Source organism: Contarinia nasturtii, unplaced genomic scaffold (genome assembly GCF_009176525.2).
Source record: "Contarinia nasturtii isolate CC-2019 unplaced genomic scaffold, AAFC_CNas_1.1 Cnas_scaffold_129, whole genome shotgun sequence".
In the NCBI taxonomy this organism is placed as follows: Eukaryota; Metazoa; Arthropoda; class Insecta; order Diptera; family Cecidomyiidae; genus Contarinia; species Contarinia nasturtii.
Window position 1 is genome coordinate 6,613,890 of NW_022197486.1, and position 24,840 is coordinate 6,638,729.

A 24,840-nucleotide genomic window follows, 5' to 3' on the forward strand; every position below is an offset into this window, starting at 1 on the left:
AAAATTTAATAAAAACAAGTTTTTAATTGTATAAATAAGTGTCGAGTAAAATGAAAAGAACTTAAAAGGTTATTTGATATTCTTGACAATGTAACATGCTCGATATAAGCAATATAGAATTAAAAGTCTTGCGGTTTGCTGAATTTATTAAGAATAAAATTGACCAATAATTTCAATAATAATTAAGACTAATATATTTTAGATTAACTTCATGAGTTCTGACATAGGTAGCATATTTCCGAGAACGTGGAATTTGCTGTGGTTTTTCGACGGAAAAATTCGTCCAGTTTTCTAGGGTTTTTCCCGTTAAATTGAATCGATTTTGATGAAGAATATGGAATGAAAAAGTCTTTCATCAATGTATTCACTGGAAACTTTTAGACTAAATAAAATATCGATTTGCCATGTCCCCCTAGATTTACCAGTGTCAGAACCTATGATTATCGTAACCTTCTGAATAAAACTTTTATATCTTTTTTTCATTGAAGTTATAAAATGATCATTAAAGAAAAATTTTATAATTGTAAGAAAAATGTTTAAATAACACACATTCGTCTCTTATTTCTATCCTAGAAAGTATGATGATCATACCTTTTTTATCGATTAATTTATTTCCAGATATTTTAGTAAAAAAAATATGATTTTATTTTACAGGATATTATTTCGCACAGCATGGTTTTGACGTTTGGTTAGGTATCTATATCGTATGCAAATAAACTTTCTCTCTCGAGTCTATTAGCATTGAAAATGGACACACTTTTTATCTATTTCGTTCTTGTTTGGTTATAAGGAAACGCTCGTGGTAATACATTTTCACGAAATCATACATCGCTTGATCCAGATGAAGGAGAATTTTGGCAGTTCAGTTGGCACGAAATTGCTATGAACGATTTGCCAGCGATGATTGACTTCATTTTATACAGATCCAATCACAATCAATTAATATACGGAGGGCATTCGCAGGGTATATACATCTATTTTATATTATAATTATGTAAGAATGATTTCATTCATTCATGAATTGTCCCGATATTTCATACAAAAACACCGCCATACAAAAAAAATTTCAATTTCTCAAGTTTTCATATTATGATAATTAGGTGGCACAACGATCTTTGCTCTACTTAGCGAACGACCCGAATACAATAAGAAAATTTCATTAGTACATGCTATCGCGGCGGCCGTTTATTTGAAAAATGCACAATCATTTCTAATTCCAATATGGACAAAGCTACGTCATTTTCGGGTTTGTTTAATTCTTTTTTATTTAAATGCATTTTTATCACTTAAAGCATTTATTCGATAGGGATTGGCCGAGAAGACTCAATTGTACGAATTGTTAGGTGGAAGAACATCACAATATTTCCAGCCACTGGCTATTTTATGTACATCGCCATTCTCTGAAAAATTGTGCAAGTCCCTGGTCGGTTATCTTTACGGACCACTTGCAGCCGGCAGTTATTATAATGTAAAAAAAATATGATTGTTGGAAAATATGATTTTATAAAAATGTCATTTCTTAACAGAATTTGGTTTCCGACTATTTATCTGTCGATCCAAGCGGTTCGAGTTTTTTACAAGTCATTCATTTTGGACAGCTTTTCCGTACAGGTGAGGAATTATTAATTTATTTCAAAAACTTTGAAAGAACAAATAATGAGGAGAATGCATTGTTTTTTCTTTCATTGCATAGGTCGATTCGAAAAATTTGATGATCAACAACTAGGAAATCCACCCCAATACAATATCTCAAATGTTCAAACAAAAGTGCATATTATTTACGGGACGAATGATTACATTGTCCCCACAACGGTATGTCATTATTTCAAATTGAAAATTAAAATGTGATGTATCGCTAAAAAGGAGATTATTATTTCAGGGTAGTCATAAACTGATACGCAGACTGAGCAAAACATTAGTTGCGGTTGACGAGACTGATTTCAGTCATTACGATTTTTTCTTCGGCCAGCAAGCTCACCAACTACCATCGCTTATGTTACGAGTTATAAATGCACATACATGAAAATGAAATCAAATAAATACAGTGCAAATCAAAATGGATAGATAAAAAAAATTGAAATTGTTTCTCTGTATTGTAAATTAAATTGTATTTTTCTCCATGGATCCTATTCGGTACATTAAATTGTGTTTCATTCTGGTTCAGTGGATGTCAATTGTTGAAAGTCTTTTTTTTTAGTTGTATACAAACACGTATTGTGCATTTTCATCTGGCAAAATACGGTATCGCTTACCATACGTGAGATGGTGAGATGAACAAGCAATGAATGAACATGCATTGAAAATTACATTCGTGTTCCTGAATTTGAATGCATCAACTTCAAACTGTGCATCATTTACAATAACAACAATGTTTTACGGTAAATATGTGTGACATGGTCTTAAGACACTTCCATAATCAAAACTGTATAAATTCGTTAGAAGAATTTGCAAATATAAAAGAAATATTATATGTGATCCCAACTTCAAAAGTTTCTTTGGTAGTCTTTTATAATTTATACGATAAAAGCTTTTCTTTAACACAATAATTTGTCTGATATTTTCTTCAAACTGGGTTTAAAAATTTTTGGAGAAATATTTAATGCTTTTTTTCGGCAAATGCAGTACTTTTGACATGATTTACTGTCATTTTCTCATAAGAAAACAATTGCATTTAATCACAAACGTTACGTCACCGAAATATCATTTATTTATTCATAACGATAAGAAAACACCTAGCTAAATACAATTTGCTCTATGAACTGCAACATCAGTGAGTCTGCAACATTGTATGCGTTCTATAAAATCGTATTCTCACGTGAACTAGACATTTTTCAATGTTCTTTTCACAAAACCTGAAACCGAATATAATTCCAATTATAGTAGACAATAATTTGCGTTTGATATTGAAAATTCATTAATTATACAATTAGCTATAGCATGAAAAGAATGAAATGAAAAAAAAAATTGCCGTATATATATAAAAACACTTTCAAATCGATTCAAATCAAATGTAATTTCAGTCATCTAAACAAGGCGAAACTCTATAGAAGCTCGTGCACAATAAATAAAATGATTACTTTAATATTTGTGATTTTTTTATTCATCGAATTATTTTCGTTCACATCAACTGATCAAATGGTGAATATACCAATTGTTTGCTGATTTTTGTTGTTGAACCATTTTGGTCATTTTATCCGTTTACTACCGCTATGTTGTCCAGTTGGAAATGGTTCAGACGACTCAACTTTCCATTGAACGATATTACATAACAACAGATGATGGCTACATTTTACGGCTTTATCACATTCCACCCGTACCAAATGTAACCGATAATACGAAGCATCCGAAAAAACCAATGTTCTTCATGCATGGACTGCAGTCATCGTCTTTGGATTATATCGTTTATCCAAACATATCAATGGGTGAGTTGCAATGTGATGTGCCTTAAAAAGCGTTTGTAAAGTGACGATTAAATGTGATTTATATACCAATACTCCAAATGAAGTGACATAAAATTTTTTATGATTTCGAGTTTTAAATGATACATATTTTTGCTTTTGATCATTTCAAGTCATTTTACTGTCACTTGTTTTAATTTATGCATATTTCAATAGCATTGAATTAACACCAATGTCTTTTTAAAAAAAATCACGTTATTTTATCTTGTCCGATTGCAATGCATTTTTCCATTTGACAAATCTCTTGCGACTATTTTGAAATGCTGAATGATCTTGAACGGTCAAAAATGAATGGGCTAGAATGTAAGTGATATACTGAAATGTTATTTTTTAAACGAAAACATAACACTTTTTTTAAACCATGGCAGACCATGAAGAACTAGAAATCCTTACGGTGTCCAAGATTTCGGTGCAAACTATAAGCTGAAAAGAAAATCACATTTCATTTTTTTAATATATGATGCAGTAGTGTGCGAGGAAAACTTTTCGGGGGGGGTGTTGATTTTTCTAACCCAAAAAATTCGGAAAAAAATATCTCGGAACCCTAGCAAATGGAAAGAATTCTCCTCAATTTTCTACATTGATGAGCTAAAAAAAAGGTCTTCACTTTTTGAATCAAAAACCCTAGCAAATTCGAAAAAAATGTCTCATCCAAATAACAGGGGACTCCGCACACTACTGATGTAAACAAATATGGTAGCATTTTATTTTCAATCGAATTTCAGGTCACACTAATTCATATGCGTTGCATTTAAACTTTAATCTCGTGCATATTAGATTTAATTATGTGCGGCATCAATAATTCGCTCTTTCTCTATTCCTCATTTCTCTATCTTTCATCTTAATCGTATGCATCGCGTTTGTTTATATATCAAATCGGCAAGTGAATGAAATTAATTTATTCAATTGTTGACGACGATGTGCTGCATAATATTTTGCCTAGACTTGCGATAGTCGTCAATTTGTGTACAAAAGTGTGTGTGTGTTGTTTCTAGCATTTGCTTTGCGTGTGAGCGCACAATGTAATATTCGCATAAATTGCATTCAGCGTCTAGCTTCTTTAAACATACACACACACACACAGTTCGAACGAGTCATAAACACGCTATTTCGATAGAGTGATTTTTGTGCTGTACACAACACACATATTATAGTTAGTTTTTCTTAATGTTTTGTTACCAAGAACCGATTTGATTTTATTTTGCAGGATATTATTTTGCACAGCGCGGCTTTGATGTTTGGTTAGGTATGTATGTTCCCGTCGATTCAATTCGATTTCTTTAAACCCTAAAAGCAATTTAAACCAGCCAATGAATACTTGCAATACAATTTTCCATGTTTTTTTCTTTCATTCTTTTCTTTTTGGTTATCAGGCAATGCTCGTGGTAATACATTCTCACGAAATCATACCACACTTGATCCAAATCGATGGCAATTTTGGAAGTTCAGTTGGCACGAAATTGCTATTTACGATTTGCCAGCGATGATTGATTTTATTTTAGCTAGAACCAATCAGAGTCAATTGATTTATGGCGGTCATTCACAGGGTGGTGCGGTGATTTTTGCATTGCTCAGCGAACGACCCGAATACAATGCGAAAATTTCATCAGTGCATGCAATGGCAGCCGCTGTATTTATGATAAACAATAACGCACTGTTGACACCGCTCTTGGAAAATTTGAACGAAATAAAGGTTTATATTTACAAAATAAAAAAAATCACCGATGAGCTTAAGAAACACTACCGAAACCAACATGCATTTGTTATGTTTTCATTTGCTTCTTTCCGTCTCGTTTTTCCCCCTACAGAAATTTATAGAGCAGAATCAATTTTACGAATTCAACAGCTTTCGAACAAATTCAAAGTTTCTCCAGCCGCTAGGTGAAATATGCATCAACCCATTCTTTGCGGAGATTTGTAAATGTGTATTAAGCTACCTTTTTGGCGAATTTGCACCGAACAGCTATTATGATGTAAAAACATGAAAAAAAGTATATACTAATAATCAAATTCAAATTCAATTTGAAAATAATTCATTTAAAAACTAAATAATATTATTGGTAAAAGAAAGAGAGAGAAGAAAAAAGCAAAGCATGAACTCTTCAATTAATTGAGCGAAATATTACATGAACGCCGTTAATGAATCTCTTGTTAACACGATTTTGTATGTTTTTTTTCGTGTTCGTTTTTTTTTTTTTCAAACAGGAGTTGCTGCGCGAGTATGCAGCGATTAATCCTAGCGGTTCAAGCTATCTGCAGTATGTTCATTTCGGGCAACTTTTTATATCGGGTGAATATTTGCATTATGAAAAAAAACGCTGGCGAGAAAAAAACGCACACAAACGATGCTGAAAAATCAGTAAATCATATTTTCCAAATGAAAAGTCAACGGTTTCTCTCTTTTTTTCTTTCCATCATTTTCATTTACATCGTTCAGTTGTTTTTTTTTACACTCTCTCATTTTGAATAATTTACGGTCAAACCTGTGTCATCTAGAGTTTCTCAATTCCCAAGTCGAGGCGTTTGACCGCACGTCGTCTATCTCTCACTATTTCACACAGTTGTAATGTATATGTATTTTTTTTTGTGTCATTGTTTATACGCATTTCGCTTCGTTCAAAATGTCCTGGAGAGCGAGAAAGAGTGTGTAAGCGAACGTTTTTATTTTATTCGATCACGCTGCGCCACTTCTCTACGAGTGAATGAACTGAACAAAGCAAAAGTGTGAAAGAAAGGCGACTTGAATTCTATCTGATTAATTTGTTTGGAATGTTGAAATTTGAACCGTTTTTGTTTTCTATCTCTCTTCATTTTTCGGAACCCATTCGGTTGATGGGTAGGGCGATTCCAGAAATTTGACTATGGACGAAATCGAAATATGAAATTGTACATGAGTCGAAAGCCACCAGAATACAATCTATCAAATGTTCAAACCAAAGTGCATATCATGTATGGAGACAATGATGCCTTAGTTCATCCTGAGGTATGTCGTATTATTTCGATGGAATTGAGCAATAAAAATTCAATGTCTTTATTTCAATTTAATTTATCTCTTTTTTTTCAATTCCAGAGCATTCCGAAATTAATAAGCAAAATAAATAAAACGGTGGTTGCCGTTGACAAAATACCGTATTTTAACCATTTAGGTATGAAAAAGATTGTTATTTTTGATTTTATTAATTTTAAAATGTTTTTTTTTTCTCGAAATTTCATTAGATTTTGTAATGGGACGCCTGGTTCATAAAGTGCAATCAATCATTTTACGTGTCATAAATGCTCATGCATAGCAGAAGAAAAAAAATCCGGTCCAAAATCCAACTGACGACCAAATAATAAATTCCAAATTAAAAAAAAAAATGAAATCGTTCGAATTGTTTTTCTTTTATGAAATTGTATTATTGTTACTTTGGGCGAACAAAAACCAAACAAAACAAAAATCCGTGGTTTTATTACAATTCAGTGCATCGTACAGCGCATTGGATATACTCGTATATGTTTAATATAGTTGAGTCAACAACGCACTCAATTCAACTAAATTCAAATAAAAACCCATACTCGTAGTAATATATAAAATATGGCATGGTTGTACAATGGCATTCTGCCTTTGCCTCATATTAATTTGACGAATCATAAATTTTGATGGTGCTTGCGTTGAACTTTGTTTTAGATATCAAGTGTTTTGTTTAACCAGTGGATACACTGCCACTGAAATATTTATATACGGTATGTATGAGCATGAGCTGTGTACACCAAAAGGGAAGTGCTCCATTTGTTGCTTTTAGTTAATTGCTACTTGTTTGTTTATTGTCGGGTAAAAAAAATGTGCTCCAAGTCGCTTGTGAAAAATGATGGATTCCTCTTTTTTTTGCGTGCAGCACTTGAAATTTTTCGGACTTTTCGTTTTGTTTCATATTCAAAATGAAAAATGTTCAGTTGAACTATAATTCAAGCGGAGCTATTGATACCGTGTGCTGCAGTTTTAATTGCTCGTTGCCCGAAAAAAAGTCGGAATTCTATTTCTTTTAAAAAAAAAATATAGTGAGTCAAAAGTGAGAATAAAATAGAAAAAAAAGATATAAATTCTCCGAAAAATGGTGTCCTTTGAAAGAGTTTTAGTAGGTTTCAATTTCTATTAACCGGCCTCGATAATCGAACAGTACATATAATTTGAATATTGAAATCAAACTAAACCTTCTTTATTCACTTTCGAATGGAAAATGGCCCGTTCTCCTAAGCCGAATATCAAATTCCTTATTATAGTCGGATTCGGAAGAGAGAATACGATGTTTAACATTCAGAAGCCATAAATATGTATATTATGGATCAAAATGTGTATATTTTTGAGAATAAAAATATGTACCGCGACACTGTCTATAGGTCCACACAAGGTGATCATGATCAATGCGCGCGCTCTTTCTCTCTAGCTATATATTAAATAAACGTTAAGGTATTCATGCCCATAATTCTGAAGGATTAATGCGTCTTTTTTTTGTGTTCAAAGAGAAGGATTTTCTGTGCATGCATGCAGACGGTATTTCGATTTGGGTTGACGTGACTTTTTTTTCTTCTTCATTCTGGCATATGATGTAGTCGTTTATTGTGAAAATGAAATATATGTGTGATAAAGAGATTGGGAGAGGGAGAGCGAGAGAGAGAATGAAAGATAAAGAAAGAAATCAAATTGAAATCAGTAATTTCCAATTGGAAGCATTTACGCTAATAGAATAAGTTAAAGTTAAAACGTTTTAAGTACTCATTGATAATTCGTTCGTTTTTAATGTTGTATTGGAGTTGGTCGTTTCATCGAAACAAGTTGAACTGAATTAGGATGTGTAAATTAAATAATAGATTTCCATGTTCTCGAAAATTGAAAGAGCTCTAGATTATGTGAGAGAATGGGAGATAGAGAAAGAGAAATAGTAAGATAGCTCGCAATGTTCGTAAAAATTGGTTAAAAAAGTTAGCATTGAAAATGGAAAATATTTTGTGATGGTACGGAGATAGTAAAATAGTCGTTATATTGTCAGACTAGATGAACAAGAAAGCCTGAAGTGAGTCTTAAGTGTATTGAATTTTAGAATGAGTAAATTTCATTCTTTGAATGTTTGAATGCATCTAACGTATTTGAAAATGGCATCTTACTAAAATAACGACAATGATGTCGGCGATTCCAAATGGGTTGTGCACATAGAGAGAGGGAGAGAGCAAATTGATAAGAAAAAGAGATTCACAATTGAGAGGATCGTATCGTAGAATATGCTTATCGAGTTGTATCAGAGCAATATGAGTTGACTGTATGGCGTATGATAAAATTAGTTCCTTTTATTCAATTGAGAAACATCTAAATTGATCATCGGAGATTTTTGTCCCATTCCGTTACACACATATTCCATGACTGTAATGCAAAACATATGAGAAAGCATATTATCGCCTTTCGGCACTAAACTAAGCAATTTCATTCATTCCAAAACTGAAACTTGAGCATTTCTAATGCTGTTACAGTTGTTGCATTTCTTTATTATTCGGTTTTTTTTTATTCTTATTATTTTTCTTGTTCTTTCACTTCTTGTCTTGTCTTTTATAGATCTATCTGGAAGAGAATTGCTTGTAATTTGAGCAGTGGATGGATAGATAGTTGTTGTTGTTATTGGTAGTGGTGTGTGGTGGCAGCTACAATAGAGTGTGTTCAAATAAAATTCATTTGTATGGATCTCTTTCATTCTATCGTCATTGTCGCCGTTTTCCTCTCTCTCTCCTCATCTCTTGTCTTTTTGGGTTTCATCACTTTGGCTCTTCGTCTATCTCATGGTGTGAGTGTGGATTTTGCATTGTCTTTTGGTTTTTGCTATCGAAAATCTTCTGGCATGTTCCACCACACGGTTTCTCTCTCTTTCTCTCTCTCTCTGTGCGAGCTTCATTGCAATGCTCATCGTCATTGCTCATGTTTCAGAGGGAATGGCAGACATAAAAGAACAATAAAAATGTCATTTTGTGTGAATGTTACATAAAAACAAGCGTAAACAAGCCAGTATGTTCTGTGAAGATAGAAAATCTATAGGCACTTATTAAAAAAAGAGCAATATGTTTTGAAACTTTGTTGCCACATATTGGGCATGTTGGTGCGATTGCTATTTTTCTTTCTGCATCTCACATCGTCGTTTATTTTGTGAGACCGAATGAATGAGTGCAAGTTGATGTAATGTTCTATATATTTGATATGTGTCTGCAGTAAGTGTACTTGGTGTGTGCATTATTGCCTTCCCCATGCCGTCTATATAAGATGTGAATCTTCACATTTTGAATAATTTAGTAATTTAGTAGGCTTCATGAATGAATGAATGAATGAATGCAGTGCATTGAGGAAGAGAATAAAATAAAATAAAAAGAGTGCAGCTGAATTGGCCGCTTGCTGGCTTACATTCGGCAGCTGATTTAGTGATGAGAGAGTGAGACATCGTTCGCTTACGTGCCGAGCATTGAATGAGCATTGATTGTATACTTTGCTGAGAGAGATCGAATTGAGATGATTAAATAAAATGCATTCGACAATATCAAAAGGAATAATATTCGAAAAATACACAAAACATACCATTAAAGAGTATAGAAACAGGAAAAGTGCGAGAGAGAAAACGAGATAGATAGAGAGAGAGAGAGAGAGAGATGCCGAGTACGAGAGATGTGAATGTACCACGCACAATCTTATTTTATTGTTGCGAGACGTGTTCATAGGACGGAATATCTATGGCAAGAGAGCAGAGAGAGCGAGAGAGAGAGAGACTGGCAGTGTGTATAGTGTATACACAATTCTCGATTGATACAATGCGTTTTGTAGCTCCCAAAAATGCGATGGTATTGTCAATACACGTCCATACCATACCATGATAATTGAACCATTCACCAATATTATGAATTTAGTACGGAGGAGCGTAGCATAGATTTGGATCCATTGCTACCAGCAGTGTGTATGTTGTGTGTAGTATTTGGATATAAATTCATTCCTTTTGGTCGAGATGTATCTCTCGGCTGGTTATTCGGTTGCAACAAAACAGTAAGAACAATCGCTGTGTAAACGCGTGAGAGTGCCCGTATTTTCGAGTTCGAAAACGTAGTACTTTCATTATACCCAACTTTATATCATATCTTTTCATGACGGTTTTCTCTTCTCTCTATGTGTATTGATGTATACATTGTAGCGATACATATACGGTACGTGTATTTCACTCTCCTGTTCTCGAATGCAATGCTTCAACGCTCCCTCCCGCTCTCTGTCCCTTTCAAATTCACTTGGATCGTTCCATCGTTTACTATGCGCCTCAACACGTTTTCTGTCCCGTTCTCACTCTCTTCTCCTTCTCGGCATACAGATATATATATATACATGAATATAGGTGTAGCATATATTCTCAAGCGCGCCTCTGAACCGATAGCATACTCCGCGCGCGTTACACACATATATTTTTTCAAGAGAAATATAAAAAAAAACGGATACTGTAAATGACAATACTAGCACGATATAATATTAGGAGAGAAGAATGTGCATAGAATGTTTTCAGACTGGATTCAGTCGAGTTCCGTTCGTCAAACGCAGTGGATATACGCAATTGGTCGTGGCTGTGTATTCGTTTGATTTGTTTTCGGAAAAAGATACAGAATTGAGAGAGAGTACATGAGTGCACACACAATAGCGAGAGAAGAGCAAATGAACGATGAAGTTTGTGGCAATGCGAATTAAATGAGAGTTTGAGAGTATTTTCGGTTGTTTCGGTAATTTCGGCATAGCGAAAGACAAAAACAAACAAACATACACCAATTGTTCACGTAAATAAATATACCGAATACCGTTTTGTTGAACACCATATAGAAAATTCAGCATATATATTGAACATTTTGTTTTGTTTTTTTTTTTTTTTTTTGGTTGTTTTTGAAAATCGTGCGACAATGATGTGTACGTGTGCAATATTATTTTAGCGAGCCATTTAAACATTTCTCTAGTGTTGGCCAATACAAACAGCAACAGCTACGACAACTACGATTGCTTCGAGTACGACGACTAACCAGAAAGATCAAATATTATATTGTGAATAAAATAAAAGGAAAATAATAAAAAAAAGAAGCGAATACACTATACGGTTTATATCCATCGGTTTTTTTTTGTATATGTTCGTCCCATAAACAATTGCTTGACACAGGGATTTGAAACAAAAACAACACGCATCATCTTGACAATTTCTTTTCTTTTATTCTGAAGCAAATGTTATAAGTTCTTTTCGCACTCGCTGTGGCTTTTAACAGCAGAGACGACACGACACACACACACGAAAAAAAAGAGTGAAAAACGATCTCGCATGTGAGCGATAGAAAGAGAAAGAGCGCGCGCGTTTTGTTTGGAATTTTATTGCCATTTTCTGCTCGCATATCTATATACACCAGATTGTTTTGTACCAACTTGCATGTGGTGCCAATAATACGAAATACCCATGTCAGTGGATGTGAATGGAATAATAATAAAAATAAAAAAAAACAACAACATGAATATTTCGTATTAAAATCATACAAAACGTACACGAACTAGAATCACCGCCAGAGAGCAAAAGAAAATAGAAAGAGCGAGCGCATAGCGCATTAGAGCAGCAACAAAAAAAAATTTCAAATCATCGGTGTGTATGCGCTTTATGCGATTTGAATTTTGTGTTTTGTTTGTTTTTTTTTTATTTCATTTCATTTTTCCATCTTCGCAATAAAGGAGCCGAAAAAGCATCAAGTTGAAGAGCCAAAGTGAGTGAACGCCATCAAGAACAGATCAATCGTAACAACAAAAACAAACTTTTAATAATGTGAAAGATACCGACATCATGACAATCTTATCTGTTTGCAACGGATGTCATGATGTTTGCTTACCGGAAAAAGTTTAAATATCCAATTAATTATATCGAAGCAGCAGCACAGTAATAGTCGGCATTAAAAGGGAAAATCATCTTGAATCATCTTGCAAAAAAAAAAAATATTTATTTTTCTGCTCTTGCTCAAGCGAACGCGCGGATTCGTGTTTTTTTTATTATCTTTCGTTCAAACAAAGGAGTCTTTGTGTAATACTACAATTGTTTTGTACAAACTAAGCGTTTAAAGAGAAAATAGTGAGTGTATTTTAATCGTTTCGGTTTTCATGTTGAAGTGCAACAATTTAGTGGAATTGAATTGGCATTATTAACACAAAAGAATATACTGTACATCACATATTGGATTCATTGTGCAATTGAGAGTATTAATCAAGTAAAACAAAAACCGAGAGGAAAAAAATTCAAACGAAAAAAAAGAGTATTAAAAGAGAGGGAGATATAAAAAATATATATATATAAAGGCAAAGAGTTAAAATACCCAGAAACAGAGAGAAGAGAATATTGAAATAAATCATGGGGAAACCAATGAATCCTCCAGAGAAAGCTGGAGGCTTGCCGCCGAATCAAAAAACTGCACAGTCCAACAGCCAAACAAATTGTGAACGTAGTTCAATAACCAACAATAGTGGAAATGTTCTCGTTTATGTAATATTAATCGTTTCGTTGAGTTTTTCTGCATATATATTTCTACGACAAACACATTTTGAAAATAGAATTCGACAATATCAATCGTTAGACAAACGAATATCGATACTTGAAAATAAATTGAAACTATTTCCGTTGGCATTCATAAATTCGTTGGCAAAAACGGCTGATACGTTACCATCGTCGTCATCGTGGTCAGCGACAACAATGATACCAAACAATGCACAAGAATCAACAGTGCCCGAAATCGATTTTACGAATGCAGGCGTTAATGCTGATGATGATGCCGATAACGATAATGGTCAAATTGCTGCCCATATTTTACAAAAGTTATCCTTACAAGTATCGGGAATACAACGTTTACGTCGCGACGTTTCTCACTTGAAAGCATCTAGGCGTGGTGAGCGACAAGCATCTGTTCATCCAACGGATTGTTCATGTCCACCAGGTAATAACAATAGCGTAGATTTTTGTTTTTTTTTTATTTCATCTTTCGTGCGGTGTTTGTATGCGTATGTGTCTGTATGTGAATCTATATCTATGTTCTTTCTTTCTCGCGCTCTCGCGTGACATGATGAATGCATATTGAGTGCAAGAGCAAAAGAAAGGTAATGGTAAAATCCCATTGAAATACACCGGAGCACCAATGAATATTTGAAAATAAATACACAATTCAATCAAAAGCAGCTCAAACGAAATAAATCATAGCAATTGTATGAAAGAGATGAATGATGTGTGTGTTCATGTGGTGGTGCATTCGCGTTATATTGTGTGTTGGCCAGTGTGTTTTTGTTTTATTTGTACATTTTATTTATTTGACTGTCATTGTTTTGTCTATACAATATGGGTATGGGATGCCATCCATTTTGCCGTATGGTCGGGTTTTTCGTTTGCGTTGCACGAAATGCAATTTAAATTGGTAGAGAAAACCGGAGAGGAGCACGAGGTGTTGATTAACATTTTGTGGTTAATCTGAACAAAGTGAGGGCAATAATTTTGTAAATATATACCAATATTTAGACACTATCATTGTTCCGGTGATTACAATTGATTTCGATGGAAAAACATTAAACAAACAAAACCGCGGATACATCTCTGTGTCGATTGCTCTCACCTTTTTCTCTTTCCCCTCTCTTTCTTTCTTTCTCACTCTCTCTCTCTCTCTCTCTCTCTCTCTCTCTCTCTCTCTCTGGCTATGTCTATCTTTGTTCGTTCCCACAAGTTCACACAAATTCACACAAATTCTCTCAATCACCCAATGTCCGTTGTTCTGACTCGGTTATGTTTCATATAACCGCTATCTGAATGGGTTAGTTTGATGGTTGGCTGGTTTGTAGCTAGATCTAATCAAGCGCGCACATATGTAAAATACATGCATCAAATGGCGCACATTCGACATGCTTCTGCTGTTGCTACTACAACTAATCCTGAAAGGTGATAGCGCCCATACGAAAACCAATTCAATTTTTGAGGTAAGAATACTGCAACATAGGTGTGTGTGTGAATGTTGCATTATTTGTAGCAATTGTATTTAGCTGTAAGTCGGTTGACTTTAACGTTACGGCCTTTACATGCTTTATTATCGCTTCAACTATATACATATAATATTATCGGTGTATGTGTGTTGTGTGTTCGTTGGTCCTTTTCATCTTGTCTTCTATGCGTTCGCGTGTTGTGTGTGCTTACATATGTCTGTCTTGCTTGTCTCGTATTATTTTTCTTTTTATTTCTCCTGTAAGCATTTTCAATAATATTAATGGCATTTTGGCCACCCACATTACAACGCAAGACACTTAAGTGAATCGCTTATAAGATTTGGATGTAAGTCAGATACACGACCTCCAAAATGACTTTATTTAAACTCGAATCAAGTTAAAAATAGCGTTGAAACAGACAATTCTTGCACGCATTTCTTCTCTGTGTAAATATCACATCTTTTTCGCTATATACCGACCGATTTATTCTTAAATTGTATTTTTTTTTTCTCCTTCTGTTATTATTATTACTGTTGTTGTTGGTGTTATTATTTTACATAAAGGGAAAAGGCTACTACATCTCATTCTCGCATGCTGAACCGTCATCATCGTTGTTTTGTATCTATCTCTTCTGCACTATATAAGGTATACGAGCAAGAAAGATGCGACAAAAGTATTTTAACCAAATACCCATAAATAAGTACAGAGCCCAGTTTAAGCAACACGATGAGACGAAAAGAGAGATGAAACAAGCCAAAATGTAAGTGTGCGGCGGTTTTTTGCCGCCGTCACCACCGCCATCGCCGCCGCCGGTCGTCGTCATCGTTCTCGTTGCTTGTGCGACTCATTCAATTCAACCAAACCAAAACCGTTTCCTATCTCATTCACTCTTCAGCACTTTTTCAACTCTTCGCCGGAATGTTTCGAAATTGTGTATATATTCCAAGCAGAACATTTCAAAATATGTATGGTTCGCTTATTTTATTTGTTTGTTTTTGCTCCCAATGCGTACGCTAAATATACACGCTTCCTAGGGGATAGACACTGGCTATGGAATGTATGCACTTTGTGAAAAATAATGCACCGATCACACCTTTCGAGCAAATGACACACAAAATTCGTTTTCCAAGAAACAGAGCATCGTGCATCGCACCATGTATGCACTTTGTCTTGGAAAATCTGTAAAATTCTTTCTCCTCGTATCATATGTCACGTGTTTTCACTCTATTGACATTCTGTGCTCGTAAATAGGATTTTTGACTTCAAAACAGATTAAATGCTTTTCAAGCGCGCGTGAACAATGCGTGAAAATAACGACATGACAGAAGTGGAAATAGAGAAAATGCTCTGCGTTTGCTTTCTTAAAAGAGAATTGTTGCACTCCTTCTGTTCAACGTCAAGCGTAAAGAAACATAATTGATTGCTCAACAAATAGACGACATCGAATTGAAAGAGAAAAGACAAAACAAATACGAAGCAACACATTTTTCTATTTAAAATTGTTGGAAAAGGAGAAACAGAAAGCAGAAAAAAAATCTAAACACAAATTAAAGATAAACACCATTTGTAACTCAGAATCGATTTTGTTTTTGTGATTTATGTATGTGTGTGTGTGCGATATTGTAACACAACGATCCATGTTTGTGGAGATTAAAATAAACAAATTCGATGAAAAATGTTTAAATTATGCAAAATTCAAGTGTCGTGAAATTTGCATACTCGTCGCCAGCACCAACCCCTAGCCAAGTCCAATTTACATTTGGAAAAAGAAGAAAAACAACAACAACACGGCAGATAGCATTTATGTTGCATGTTGTTGTTATCGACCACAGTACGTAGCTACGAATGCAAATTTGAATGCGAAAAAGAGAACGATTGAAAGAGCATGAAAGAGAAAAACAGAGTGAGAGCATAAGCGATGAGATTGATGTATGCATTATCTGTTTCTTCTGAACGACTGAATCGCATAATGTGCAATAAAGTTATAAGTGAAACGTACGTTTGTTGCTTAAAGAAGCTTGTAACTCATATTTACAAAAGGATAAAACCATATTTCTCTTCTTCTTCTTTTTTGCGACCAATTTTCTTTGGAACACTAACTTTTGAGTATATGTGGCGCATTGAATGCGTATATTTGCATCTTAACACATTGAAATGGGCCAGAGAGACAGTGAGAATGAAATAAAATTCGTGTTTATTATTATTAAGATGAAATGAGAGCTCGAGACCATACAGTAAACGACTTGAGGCAACTGTTTTATTTGATAAATTATGCATGTACCTTGAATATTTGGCTAATTTGCGACCAGCAGATATGATAATATTTGCAAACGATTCGTGACATGTTTCTTCGTTTGCTTGCCCAAGTGTGCATTGAAGCGTATTTATGGTTTTGGTATTGGCCCAAAGTCTTTCTCGTGTGTCAGAGATGAGAGAAAAACACAGACACACACACAGAGGCAGACAGACAGAGAGAGAATGAAAAGCTAATAGACATAGACCGTGAACATATGCAAACAAGCAAGAGAATGATATGGTTTTAGCAATTATTCACCTAGTTTCATAATCGTATTTCGTGTAAATTGTATGGATAGTTATCAAAATGCATAATTATGCTCAATAATATTTGGTCCATTTCACATGAAATACACATCAACCGAAACAGACACACAATACATACATAGAACCATAATTTTATCAGTTGAGTCGTAAATTTTCAATATGAATGAAATCAAAATGTCAAAATCGAAAACCCCCTTTGGTTATTACAATATGTGTTACCCATTCTTCATTATCCTTCTTTTCATATGGAAATCTAGCTGTCGGAAATCATACAATTTATGTACCATTTTTCACGCAAAAAAAAAGAATGTCATTTCATCCTCTCCGTGTTATTCATTCTTCGCCATTTCCACTCTTTTTTTTATTACTTTTCTTGGTCTTCGGGTGTTGAAGAGATCGATTGAAACCTTTGCCACGTAGCCATGGGTATTTGTGTGAATTTAAAGGCATTAGTAATTTAAATCTCGAGGCAAACCCATTTGGATAATAAAATGAAGGCGAACGAACAAACAAAATAAATGCTTTTATATATGTTTCATCTCGCTTCTTTCTCTGTCTCTTCCCGTGCGCTTATGTTGTTCAGTTTCAATAACCCATAAACTGACATCATAGAAAATCCCACATTTTCGGTAAGAATATGTTTTAAATTGTTTGAAACCAAATATAAACACTGAACTTTCATTCGTTAAACAACACATAAATAAAAATGGCTTTGAATAATAACTCCAACTTTGTTGTCACATTTATATCTTTGTCCTCAAGTCAATCTCTTTTTATCAACTTTTTTTTTTGTTTTGTTTCTTTTCATCATTTGGGTTTCGTAAGATGCGTTTCAAAGACTTTGTCGATTCTTTTTCTTACAGTTTGTGTGGGTGGTGTGTGTGTGTGTTTTTTTTTCGCTGTCGTGTAAAAAAAAGTACTGGAAAATTGTGCGGAATAATTTCCGTGTTAAGTAAAATGTTTGGTGAAGCACGTGATTTAAGTTACTTTCATATCACTTATATTGTTATATAATTATCACAATATTTGCCGTTTATAATATAAATGGAAAATGAGCTTTTATCAACAATTTCATTGCGTATTTATACAGTACATCGGTTGAACGGGGGCGGATTGAGTGAGAAAGTGAATGTTGTGAGAAAATAGGATTATTCGGGGAAAATGGGAAATTGTTTTTTTTTCGTTCAATTTTCGGAAAAAAATGTGGCTTTGCATGTCTTTTTTTGTCATCTCCGCTGTGTCACTGTTATTTTTGGAGTTTCCGTTCTATTCAATAAATTAAGTTGCAATCCAAGCGCTCGTGTGTGTGTGAGCTGGCTGGTGCTCTCTGTTTCTCATGATTTTTTTCCATTTCCATCCGTAGATTGATTCGTTTTTGTTGAAATTTTGGCGGCATTGCTTTTCATTCTTCATACGAACTTAAACATCTCACTCGAATACAATTAATTTGATTGTGAAAATGTAAAACCATTCGAAATTCAAATGGGAAATTCGAATGAATGGAAAGACAAGAGTGCGACGAAAGAATGAGAAAAACCTTTTGTCGAATAGGATCTTTTGTGTAAATATTGAATTAATGTTCTTTATATATCGTCGTCGTTCATATACACCAATTCAGGCAGTTCCGTGTGCTCGCTTGTGTGCACGATATATTGTCGTCACAAGTGAAAGATGAAAAGCGAGAGCTGAAACAGAGATTGCTATTTTTAAGTTAAGTAAACAATAAGAAAATAAAATTGTATGGATGCTTCCCTATCCATATAACCTGAAATAGATGCAAAACACAAGCATCCAGACACATATGTGACACACACACACCAACCGAGCGAGAGAGACATGCACATACACGTACCTCACTTATTCACTTAAATCGATTGTGTCTATTTGTTTTTGCCATTGCTATTGCGACGGATAATGAAGCTTTGAAATGCTGCACCTGGTGTTAAAGAACAAAAAGCAATTATTATCATTTTGAAGGTTTCATCCTTTGAGAAGAGAATGGTTTTTGAAGTGAATAAAGTGTTTGCGACACACAATTTTAATTGTGTTGGCCCAAGTTTAAGGCCATATGACACACATGTGTAATTAGCCTCTAAAAATCCTCTCTATATCATATTTCTGAGTGAGTAAGAGAGTGTGCGGTGAAAGAGAAGGGAGAAGAGCAGAGAAGAAAAAAAAACACCGCCAACAGTGCATTACAAATTCAGACCGATTGCGTTTCCATAAACTTTAGTCATTTAACATTTATGCGGAGGCATTGCCGCAGGCTGTAAAATGTCATACATATAATTTTGCGATGTAGCAAAAGAGCAGCGCCCAAAGACAAATTTATTTCACAGAAGAAGAAGAAAGAAAGAAAAAACACACACACAGCCACAACAACAACAAAAAAATGTCTTGGCGTCTGCGGGTGTAAACGACACGAAAACCGGTGTATTTTTGTTCACAATTGACTGCATTATGAGCTTCGCCAATTCAATTGTCTTGAACGTCCCAAAACGAGTGCAATTAACTTTCTTGCGTGTGTTGCACGAATGTTCAATGAACATGAGCATTTTGTCATTTGTCGAAGTGCAACGATTGTTTTTAGTGTTGTTGTTGCTGCTGCCAACACATGCATCGTAAGCTCTTTGCTTATGCATTTCATCAAAACGCCGGTGGAAAAAGCACTATCCCATCAATCTCTCTGTTGAACTTTCTTAAAACAAACAACAATAAAACATTACCACTCGTGTATAGTATATTGATTTATTTTCACATTTTATACAAATTGAGTGGCACAATGTTTTTCCACTCACAATGCAAATCATCAGACTTATTTTGTAACATTCTCCAATTTTATGCTCAGATTAGGGGCCGCGTTGCTACACACTGATATTCACCCAATTTATGATAATCATTTATTGATTGATCCGGAATTGTGTCAATAAATTTCAATTTATTTCGGATGCAAGAAAGATGACAATTTCAAATTGATAATGGATGCGAATTCGAATGAATAATAAAGATATATATACGATATCAATTATTCTGTATTCGCACCAATTTTGTATTCGTACCAATCATTCGGTTCAGCAAAGAAAAAAAAACCCAATCATTCTATCTGCAAACGTTGATGATTGCAAATTCGTACGGATGATTTATCAAGGGGATTTTATAAGCGTACATCTCAAAACTTTGTATTACTTCATACTGAATTCAGTGTTCAGCTTGTGAAGGTCAGACGACTTCGACAAGTCAAGTCAACTACAGGTTGTACGCGAATAGTGGGCACACACACACTCGAACAAGTTCAATGTTTTAAACGTCATGTATGTTATTTCATTTCGTTTTTTTTTCTTCTGTTATTATTGCAATCGCGTCTAGCGACCACCACCGTTGCAATATCAATATTCATGGCACGCAGAGATACATTACGATCTGTGTGAGTGTGTGCATCAAGCATTTAATCTAGAAATAATTCTCTCTGGCTAATTTCAAATAGAAAACGGCAATATGTACACATAATTTAATAAACTATAATTTCAACGACTGAAATGTGATATAGTGATGTAATAGAACATTGTGGAGGTACCTTTTTGAACAACATCATTGAAACGAACAGATTGGCCGGCTTAAACACACATCCAATTGCAAGACATTTCCGTTTAACTTTGAGTATAAATTCTGAAATTAAATTTTAATCACCTTAATTGCATGTATCCCATTACATGGTTTGAGCATATTTTTCTGCTTCTTCGTTTCATCTGATGGTTGCTTGTTCTTCATCTTGTTGTTGTTGTTGTTATTGCAGATTAGTGAGTTTTCAATTAATAGATGTGTACTTAATGTCTGTCATGCACGATTTTCAATATATATAGATATATTTTTCTTAATTCCAATCGATTCACTTTCCTGCATCGTAAGCTCTTTGAAAACCAAAAGATTAACAATCAATTTGCAGCTACTTGTTGTGTTTAAACAGAATCATTTTAAATAACGATTTTCGAATCAATTGATGATTGCCAATTTGAAGCGAATTGAATTTTAAGATTATCGTTGTGTGTGTGTGTGTGTGTGTTTTTAATGTGTGAAACGTGCTAAAAGTCGAATTTTTTTTTTGGTGAATTTTCATTTGAAATTATGCATTAGAAGATGGCGAACGAACGTTTTGCAAAAAGAATGTGAAACTGAACACCGAAACACTTGTAATGAGATCTTTTATTTCGTTTCTTTGGAAACAATTTCTCTCTAGTTCGTCTCTTTAAAATTTTAACACCTCCAACAGCAAATCGATGGATAGAAACTTTGTTTCGTCTATACGAACTACTTCGAAAGTCATTGTTTGAAAGTCTTAAGCTGTAGACATGGGGTTTTGTGGTTTGAATATATGGCGAATGTTTTAATGTTAAGAGACATAGATAAGAGTCACGAAATACGTCAAAAAACTAATCTAAATTAGATGAATAAAGTAGATAATTTTCACATTGATAGAAGTTGAATTTCATTTGTGTTTTTGTTTATTCCCAGGACCACCGGGCCCACCGGGTAAAAGAGGAAAGAAAGGAAAGAAAGGCGATGCTGGCGAACCGGGACCACCGGTAAGTTTTACTCAATATGTCTAGCACACAAGAAAACCCTATCACTAATTGTATATATTTTCGTCAAAACTTAACCGAATTGCTACATCGAAACATGAGCAACTCTATCCAAACTATATAATCCCAACCGAAAAAAATGTTTGATAAACATAAATCGGTTGAAATTTCGCGTATAATATTTTCGAAATAAATTTTAGCAACTAGCATTATCCATCCTTTTTTGAAAATCTACACCACGCCAATAAAATCTCTCTTATATAGAATAATGAAACCATATTGCCTGCTAGCCCGTGAAATGCATGAATCTGTGTAAATATTTTCATCCGTTGCTGTTCTTTGCACCTTTATCTCAAATAGAACAATTAATTATTTGTAGTTGGTCTTTCGGGTTTTTATTTTATCCATTTTTGTTTCGTTCGTTTCTTTCTGTCATTTATTTTCCGCTGCCGTTTCTCTTTCTCACGTTTCATTTTTCATTTTGGCGAAATGAACGCAGTCCTGCATTCATACATTTTAAGCATATTCATATTTTTTTTTTTTAATTTGTACAATATTTCGTTTTGAGTTGCTGTTTTTTTATTTTTGTTTTTCTTTTCGTTTTATTTTCAGGGCGTGCAGGGGCCACCTGGAAAAAATGGTTATGGCTTGCCGGTACATATATATAAATATAAAAAAAAATATTGAAAATGAATTATTTATACTATCCTTGTGCATTGGTGTCTAGCGTATACTATCATACCAGTTCGGTTTGGTTCGGTGGTGTTTTTTTCTTCTATCTCTCGGTTCGGTTGATGATGCAAATGTTTTATTAGTTGAAAATGCAGCATTTCCGAGAAGAAAACACGAACTGAAATATATAACAATATTCAGCGCTGTGTGTTCAATTTTTTAGTTTGTCAGTTTGATAGCTTGACTGTTTGATGAATTCAATTTGTAGATCGCTGTACGAGAACGAGAGAATTGGAATTTATGTGGAGTTGAAAATGTGTTCGGTGTGTGTGCGTCTTTATTATTCAGTGCACGTCATCTGAAACATTTGACCCCATTGAAATTAGCTTCGTTCCATACGGAATTTTACAGATGTCATAATTACTATCGTTCGGTTGTTTCATGCAGCACGAAAATCAAATAAAATTCCACCGCGATTTCAAGTTTCAAAATTTGACATCTCCCATCTCGAACCATACGTACACGTACATACATATATATTGATGATTAAATTTGAGCGACCAACCATTTACGAATTTTATTGAACCATGCTCTCTTGCTTCGATGATATTCTCTCCCTATCTCTCACACTCTCTTTCTGCTTTTAAATTCTCGACAATTTTTCGAATGATTCATTTTGTACACATAAATTTTAATGTTTTCGCTTGGCTTTGATGATTTTATGCCTGTTTTAACATCGATCGCTAAACGATGGTAAATTTCATATTCGACAAGAGCACCAAGTTAATCTCATCAAAATCAAAACCAATAATATCATTTTCGAGCATTTCACGAATTTTTGATATAGATTTTAAACTTTAAAATGTTTTCAAACTTAAACACAAAACAGAGAGAGAGAGGGAGGTGGGAAGGAAGGTGGAAAGAGAGATAAATTCACGCCAAAAAACTTGGAATGAAACCGATTTTGATAAGACAAGTGATATTCAACAATTTTAGATGAGTGTCTGTGTAAGCAAAAGAAAGACAGATTGGTGCCATTATTATTGTATAAACTTGTTGGGGATGCTTAAAAATGGTGGGCACGTTGATTCGCAGGCTTGAAGTTTTGTATATTTAGTTGTAAGCGATATCCTTTTTTGGATGAAACGCGAGCAGGCCATATTCAAAGGCAAGGCGATTGCGTCTTCATCAATGCATGCATCAAACACACATAAATCGATAAAAACTTCGATGAAGTTTTTTTTATATCTAATCAAACATCTTGAAACAACATAGACACTTTGAAATCATAGTTGAAATTACTCAAGAAATTCCACATCGATTTGATTTTTCACCAATCTATTTTTCAAAATCTTCAAAAAAAAAAAAAAAACCAAAAAGTTCGCTGGAGAAAATCAAAAATCAAAAGAATCACTTCATTTACCCTCTTATTATTCTAAGTGGAGTTTGTTTCAACCATATTTCCACTCATTCGCTCGCTCGTGTACCATGTTTTTGTGCCAATGAAATTGCTTCGCCGAGTTAAAGTTGGCATACAAATAACGCCAAGGGTATGAGGCCGTTTTACAGTGTAAAATTACCACCATTCCATGTATAAACTCTCCGGTTTAATAGCAATCGACCATCATTCACCGTACATTCATCTCCGTATATGGAGTGTATTCATTTTACATCCACAACACACGCACACACTCACGTATATATAATTATATTCAATGCAAACGAACACCCATTGCTGAATTTTCAAAGACGGTTGAACGATCTCAAATAATAATTATAACTAATGAACAAGACTAGAACAGCTATGCAAAAAGTAAAAGAACATCGTTGCAGTAACAAAATAGCACAACGAACGAATAAATTCAAATGAAAGTTGTTTCATTGAAATTGAAAATGATAATGAACTTAGAACCAAAAATTCCATTCATCATAATTCTAGCTAATTGATAGAGTCATCATAATGTCAATCATTTGTGCAAAATCATATCATCAAAGAAACACTCAGTTAATTAATAATTTATTCTGTCTTTTTCTGTAGGGCCCTATCGGATTAGATGGACCTAAAGGCGAACCGGTAAGTTGATTTCAATGATCCCTTTTTATTTCTGTGCGATTGTCTGTTTGTGCAAAACTTTTTCATCTTTTCATAACACACATTTTTTTTCTCCACATAAATTTTTCGTACATTGTTGCAAAAAACACTTTTTCATATTGCTGAACACTTGAAAACGGTGTAGATAAAAGCACAATTGAAAAGAAAAATGGCAAATGGTGGTTATTCGCCCGAACTTGACCAAAAAAAAACAATCTTAGGCATACTTTGTGCTCTAATTGAGTGCATACTTATCTTTATTAGCCATCAGCCGATAAGGACTTTTGTTGTTCTTCGTTGCCATCGTACGCTTGTTGCTCCTAAAATTAGCGTTTTATGAAAATGGCGTGACAAGTATTATTTGATTAAATTCTTAAGATTCTTATCAAACAATGGGTACGGATTCACATTCCAACAAAATGAATTTTTAAGAATTATAATTTTTTTTCTTGACGATGATGC

At 34.1% G+C, this 24,840-nt stretch overlaps 3 protein-coding genes across 11 annotated transcripts in view; all 3 read left to right on the top strand.

Annotated features, from left to right (window-relative positions):
- The window catches only part of LOC116348247 (lipase 3-like), a 36,935-nt gene extending 34,761 nt beyond the window's left edge, over positions 1 to 2,174 (top strand). For all 3 annotated transcript variants that reach the window (XM_031779162.1, XM_031779169.1, XM_031779177.1), the window contains exons 4-10: positions 655 to 693; positions 791 to 964; positions 1,101 to 1,246; positions 1,307 to 1,468; positions 1,527 to 1,611; positions 1,694 to 1,812; positions 1,880 to 2,174. In XM_031779162.1, the coding sequence (XP_031635022.1) occupies positions 655 to 693; positions 791 to 964; positions 1,101 to 1,246; positions 1,307 to 1,468; positions 1,527 to 1,611; positions 1,694 to 1,812; positions 1,880 to 2,023 (869 nt within the window). In that variant the 3' untranslated portion in view covers positions 2,024 to 2,174. The remainder of the gene's footprint in view (positions 1 to 654; positions 694 to 790; positions 965 to 1,100; positions 1,247 to 1,306; positions 1,469 to 1,526; positions 1,612 to 1,693; positions 1,813 to 1,879) is intronic.
- An 853-nt stretch (positions 2,175 to 3,027) lies between these two features.
- On the top strand, positions 3,028 to 6,786 carry LOC116348266 (lipase 3-like). The gene is made up of 9 exons (XM_031779190.1): positions 3,028 to 3,138; positions 3,221 to 3,422; positions 4,666 to 4,704; positions 4,832 to 5,151; positions 5,267 to 5,431; positions 5,664 to 5,748; positions 6,299 to 6,441; positions 6,529 to 6,604; positions 6,675 to 6,786. Exons 1-9 carry the CDS (start codon positions 3,070 to 3,072, stop codon positions 6,743 to 6,745), a joined length of 1,170 nt encoding a protein of 389 aa, XP_031635050.1. The 5' UTR covers positions 3,028 to 3,069; the 3' UTR covers positions 6,746 to 6,786.
- Positions 6,787 to 11,000: 4,214 nt separating this feature from the next.
- The window catches only part of LOC116345727 (collagen alpha chain CG42342), a 43,122-nt gene continuing 29,282 nt past the window's right edge, over positions 11,001 to 24,840 (top strand). For 3 of the 7 annotated variants that reach the window (XM_031775369.1, XM_031775395.1, XM_031775422.1), the window contains exons 1-5: positions 11,362 to 12,115; positions 12,202 to 13,448; positions 21,547 to 21,617; positions 22,227 to 22,268; positions 24,325 to 24,360. In XM_031775369.1, the coding sequence (XP_031631229.1) occupies positions 12,869 to 13,448; positions 21,547 to 21,617; positions 22,227 to 22,268; positions 24,325 to 24,360 (729 nt within the window). In that variant the 5' untranslated portion in view covers positions 11,362 to 12,115; positions 12,202 to 12,868. Of the gene's footprint in view, positions 11,277 to 11,361; positions 12,116 to 12,201; positions 13,449 to 21,546; positions 21,618 to 22,226; positions 22,269 to 24,324; positions 24,361 to 24,840 lie in introns of those variants that run through there. The other 4 variants (XM_031775403.1, XM_031775413.1, XM_031775379.1 and 1 more) reach the window with 3 other exon arrangements.